The 5,522-nt window shown below is 44.9% G+C and overlaps 1 protein-coding gene across 3 annotated transcripts; it reads right to left on the minus strand.

Annotated features, from left to right (window-relative positions):
* Positions 1-651: 651 nt before the first annotated feature.
* Positions 652-2,539, minus strand: LOC123138313 (uncharacterized). 3 transcript variants are annotated; one of them, XR_006468975.1, is made up of 7 exons: positions 2,393-2,539; positions 2,163-2,288; positions 1,982-2,064; positions 1,516-1,892; positions 1,332-1,447; positions 1,138-1,216; positions 652-1,051 (listed from the first exon to the last, which is right to left on the minus strand). XR_006468975.1 is itself a non-coding variant. In XM_044558267.1 (6 exons), exons 3-6 carry the CDS (start codon positions 2,042-2,044, stop codon positions 1,022-1,024), a joined length of 780 nt encoding a protein of 259 aa, XP_044414202.1. In that variant the 5' UTR covers positions 2,045-2,064; positions 2,163-2,288; positions 2,393-2,539; the 3' UTR covers positions 652-1,021. The 3 variants fall into 3 exon arrangements, 2 of the variants coding, with proteins under 2 accessions (XP_044414202.1, XP_044414203.1); XM_044558267.1 differs by having other exon boundaries at positions 1,138-1,447; XM_044558268.1 differs by having other exon boundaries at positions 1,138-1,447; positions 1,982-2,093.
* Positions 2,540-5,522: the final 2,983 nt, after the last annotated feature.

Genomic DNA, 5,522 nt, shown 5'->3' on the forward strand with positions numbered 1-5,522 from the left:
ATCCACATACCACGAACCCTGCGGAGGTTGGTCAGTGCATTATTATGGCTTGAGGCACGAATGAAAAGCGTATCGGTATGTCAAATCTTGAAAGTGCAATAAGCCTGTATTCTACAATCCTGAAACGGCTACTATTCTTGCAAAAGTTTTTTTTCGATTAATTAAGAAGAGAATTGCCAACAAAGTGACATTGACGCTGCATTGCTTTCTGCAACACAAGGCACAGCGACGGCCCAGGTTCTACTAGTGTACACACCGACAGCGAAAGACTAACGGGTAGGCAAACAGAACCGAACAAAAAACAATCCAAAGTCAACAAAGCAGAAGACGTGACGACAGGACTTGACAAGCACTCACTCACTCACTCACTCACTCACTCTCTCGGAGCACAAAGATGTCAAAGAACCAGAACACTTGCATCTTGCCCCAACAGTTTCAAACTACTTGATGTCAACGACGCATGCATGCTTGCAGTCAAACTGATGTACTACCCCTCAACTCTCACAAGATGGATCCAACTCCACGCACAACCACACCAACCATGCACCAATTGTTCAAAATGGGTGATACATGAAAACCAAAACACAATACTCTCAGAAAACAGCCTAGAAGAAACAAAGAGACGCCACAGCGTAACGACCATGAAGACAATTGACAAATCACAGTTTGACACCATATATTTATATAAGATTTAAATACAAAAAATTGTTGTCAAAATGGAAGAAAGGGATGCAGCACACACAGTCACTTACATCCCAATCTACAACTACCTCTCAGAAAATCTCACAAGGAGATACTTGTGCAACACCAACATAAAGGTACTGCCTCCAAGTTACAACTTTTCAGAGGTTAAGATTACCTTCCAAGACCATACCAAAAAGCAAGAACTGTTCCAAAGTTTCAGGCATCTCGCCATGACGGCACTGATCCTCGCAAGTAAACAGAAGAGAGATAAAAAAAAAAGGTTAACTTGCATCTTCCGACACATTCAACTACTGGTATCTTCAGATTTTAGGGTCCCTCACAAACCACGTCTCACCTTCTCTTCCCCCTGCAAATTACATTAGGTCAATATTGTTAGAACCAAATTCACTTCACGATCTTCAGATATTAAATACATAGCTTTACGGAAGTCACCTTCAGCCAATTGACTTGCTCGCCCCGCAGTTGTGAACGGACTTCACCTAAGTATACTGCTTTCCTCGCAAATTTCAGACTACAATCAATACCGACATCACTCAATATACCTACAATCTGGCCATTTAAGTTGAACACAGGAGCGCCAAGAGTCATTAAGCGTGTCTCCAGTAGATCAGGATCATGCTCATTACCATCTTTCCTGAAGCTAACGGATGCATACGGGGCAGTAAAGGTGAATGTGTTGATGGATGATGGCTGAACCTCCTGCTCTGGTGCCCTCACGTCCCTGGATGTGGCATTCCTTAACCTGAAAAGGCAACAGGTTAGTCTTACCATGAAGACCATCCAAACAGTGTGTTTAGTTATAATACGTACCCAATGTGTCCCTTGAACATAGCCACTGTGTCCATGTATGGGAAAAATGTCACCACTTTCTCAGACACACCTTCTTGGGGATCCAGGTTTGAAAATCCAATGTCAGGCAATCGCTCACCCTTGCGCTTTGCAAACAAGACTGTAACATCAGCAGGAAGTTTTGCCACTGCGTCAACACGAGCTTCGGTATTATTAGAATAATACCGAACTATTTTAGGAAGGTATTCAGGGTCATCGCTAATCAACTCTGAGTGAACAGCAACCACATCATGTCTGTTGGTTGACATAACAATGACTCCTGGAGAAGACGGAAAAAACCCCGCTATGTAAGGTGAGGTACTTTCATAGACAGCTCTGAGTTCATCTGGGTCAAAATCCTGAAAAAAGCAACACATTCTCCTCAAAACTCGAATAAACTTTGAAAACAAAAGGGTGGGATCATTGACAATTTGAAACAAACACGCACCAGCGTGGGATCAGCAGCGGCAGCAGCAGCGGCGGCGGCATCAGCAGCGGCAGCAGCATCCATCGTATTAATTTGGCGAAATCCTATCACCAAACGGAAATAATCGAGGGTCCTGTTACTCCTGTAGCATGTCATTGCCGGTAGCAGTATAGATTGAGAGAGAAAAAGAGAGATTTGGTACCTTCGGCGAGGGAGAACTGAGGAAAAGAGGCGAGGAGTGGACCGCCGGTCTAGGCAGCGTGGGGTGAAGATCTCGTCGTCTCCGGCGTGCGAGCAGTGTGAGAGCCGGGGCTGGTCGCGCGGATCCCTGTTGCAGCAAAACCCTCGTCAGCGAGCGGAGAAACAAAGGGGGCTTGGAGGGAGTAAGTGGTCGCCCATGCGGGGAGAGATGAAGACTTTCGTCGAACTAACCTCTAGCGGTGGCGGGGTCGGGCTGTGCCGTGCGCGGCCACCGCCTCTGGCTTCCGGCTTCCGGCTTCGCGGTGCGGCGGCGGAGCCAGCTGCGTGTGAGGCGAAATGAACCCGGAGGGGAGTTGGCGGCCGCTCGGAAAACCTAACGCCTCCTCTCCCGCGTATCGGGCTTGCGTCGCCCACATGGGCCCGGCCTGTAACGCTCGACGGCTCCCGCTCGCGACCGGCTCATTCTGCGCTCGCTTGTTTTTCTTTTCTTTTTTTTGCTCCTATTTTGCTGCAGTAGCCAGTATGTATGTTATTTCTTAGAAAAACAATCTGGTCGATTTTTTCAGTAAACTAGATGATGCCCCGCGTGTTGCTGCGGGGACCTTGGTAAAAGATGCATAAATAGAAGTTAGAAAACTAAAAATATTATAAAAACTAATTAAGAATACCCTCATGATATATATATTTTCAAAACAATAAATTATACTATGAAGCAAGCATGTGACAAAATGTTGTATAAAAAGAGAAATCTATTGGATTGAAGTCAAACGGGGTGCCATTTTTTAACAAAAATGTGCAACCTGACCAACATATATTTGCTACAACATACAAGTATATGTAGATCATGCTACAAAAATGTGTAACATGACCGTTTATGCCCGCACAAAAGTAAGTGAAACAAATTAACATGCATGGTTGACGAACTGGCATGGTTGCATGAGTAGATTAGTGCATAAATTGTAATTTATGACCATATGCATGACTTGATGATGTGGTATAGTTGCATGAAGAGGAAAAATAGGTAGTGAGTTGCAAGCATTTAAGAACAGAAGATAATGTTCTAGGCATTTAAAAAATCATGAATTTGACTTTTTTTATTGAAGTCTAATAAAAATCATAAATAGTGTTCACAGGTTTGAAAAACAGTGTTGTTGGGTTTGAAAAAGGTCACAAATTTGAAAAAAGTTTGAGGATTTGAAAAATTCCATGAATTTAAAAAATGTTAATGGATTTTAAAATCCTTCGAGAATTTGCAAAAACTATGCACGAATTTGAAAGTATTTTAAAAATGAACAAAATTTAGCAGATTTATAAATGTATGAGGAATTAAAAAATGTTCTCCTATTTGAAAACAGATTATGACTGACCAAACAATGCGCTCTCGCACGGTCTCGCTCACTAGATCGACCGTCGACCTTCAGCGATGACCTTACTTTTGACATTGCCTATTAACACGCTGACTTTTCCGAAACAAGTTCATGGGTTCAATAAAGTACTTGAAATTTTAAGAATACCATGAACTTGACGCAAGTTTATGGATTTGAAAAAAGTTCGCACGTTTAAAAAATAATCACAAATTGGAAAAAAAAAGTTCACCAATTGAAAAAATATTTAGGAATTTGAGAAAGGTTTACAAATTTGAAAACAAATCACGAACTTGAATAAAATGTTCAAGGACTTGAAAAACGATTGCAAGGCTGAAAAAGTTCATGAAATTGAAAAAAAAGTGGTCATGGATATGAAAAATGTACACGAACTTGAAAAAGGTTTACCAATTGAAAAAATGTTCATGCTCTTCAAAAATGTTAAAGCAATAATTAGAAAAGAATTTAAAAATCCCAAAGAAAAATCGGCCAAACAAACATAAGAGACCAGCAAAAGAAAAAACTAGCTTAGCAGCTCCAAAACCGGAAAAAAAAATAGGGGTTGTGCGGTATACATGGGTCGTCCCATTAGTTCGGCGGGGGGATACACCATCTACGCATATAAGCCTTTAAACAGTGCCATAAGTGCAAAATAAGCACTAATAGGGAAAAGCTTATAGGTAGACGCTTACTAGTAGCACGTGTTTATACCGCCTGCTACTACTAAGTTGATAATAATAGCGTGGGTTTATAACCCTCGCTACTACTAAGTGGTCTCTACCGTGCCCCCCCCCCCCCCCCGCCCCCGCGGGGACATTGCCATAGTAGTAGCGAGTGGTATAAACCCGCGCTACTACTAAGTTGATAGTAATAGCGCGGGTTTATACCCCTCGCTACTACTAAGTACAAGGTAGGTGAAGTGCCCATATACTCAGCCGAATCCCTCCTCTCTCCCTCACTCTCCCCCTCTCTCCATAGGCTCTCCCATGGTGCTCCTGCCCAAACACACCTCCTCCTCCATGGCGCCCGACGAGTTCACCTCCTCGCATCGCTAGTGTCTAGGAGCTTACCCGTTGAGGGAGTCCTGGACTAGGGGGTGTCCGGACAGCCGGACTATCATTATCCGCCGGACTCCAAGACCACGAAGATAGAAGATTGAAGACTCCGGCTCGTGTCCGGAAGGTACTTTCCTTGGCGTGGAAGGCAAGCTTGGCAATACAGATATGTAGATCTCCTACCATTGTAACCGACTCTGTGTAACCCTAGCCTCCCCGGTGTCTATATAAACCGGAGGGCTTTAGTCCGTAGGACAACATACATTACAACAATCATACCATAGGCTAGCTTCTAGGGTTTAGCCTCCTTGATCTCGTGGTAGATCTACTCTTGTACTACCCATATCATCAATATTAATCAAGCAGGACGTAGGGTTTTACCTCCATCGAGAGGGCCCGAACCTGGGTAAAACATTGTGTCCCTTGTCTCCTGTTACCATCCGCCTAGACGCACAGTTCGGGACCCCCTACCCGAGATCCGCCGGTTTTGACACCGACATTGGTGCTTTCATTGAGAGTTCCTCTGTGTCGTCACCGATAGGCTTGATGGCATCTTCAACCAACGACGCTGTCCTGGGTGAGATTTTTCTCCCCGGACAGATCTTCGTATTCGGCGGCTTCGCGCTGCGGGACAATTCTCTTGGCCATCTGGAGCAGATTGAAAGCTACGCCCCTGGCCGTCAGGTCAGATTCGGAAGCTTAAACTTCACGGCCAATGTCCGCGGAGACTTGATCTTCGACGGACCCGAGCCACAGCCAAGCGCGCCGCACTGTGACGACGGGCATGATCTAGCTCTGCCACCGAACAGTGCCCTGGTGGCCGCACCCGGATCCGCTCCGGCCATTAGCCCGGAGCCGATCGCCCATATCGAGGGCCGGTGGATAGACGCCGCCCTGGGGGCTTCAACATCCACGGCGATGGAGTCGAACACTGATCTTGTC

Source organism: Triticum aestivum, chromosome 6B (genome assembly GCF_018294505.1).
Source record: "Triticum aestivum cultivar Chinese Spring chromosome 6B, IWGSC CS RefSeq v2.1, whole genome shotgun sequence".
Taxonomy (NCBI): domain Eukaryota; kingdom Viridiplantae; phylum Streptophyta; class Magnoliopsida; order Poales; family Poaceae; genus Triticum; species Triticum aestivum.

Excerpts from the sequence above, each read along its gene's own strand:
- LOC123138313 (XM_044558267.1), bottom strand. The coding sequence starts at position 2,044 with ATGGATGCTGCTGCCGCTGCTGATGCCGCCGCCGCTGCTGCTGCCGCT. Across the intron at positions 1,448-1,515 it reads ATGTTCAAGGGACACATTGG|GTTAAGGAATGCCACATCCA; the intron begins GTACGTATTATA and ends TTGCCTTTTCAG. Across the intron at positions 1,052-1,137 it reads AGCAAGTCAATTGGCTGAAG|GGGGAAGAGAAGGTGAGACG; the intron begins GTGACTTCCGTA and ends TGTAATTTGCAG.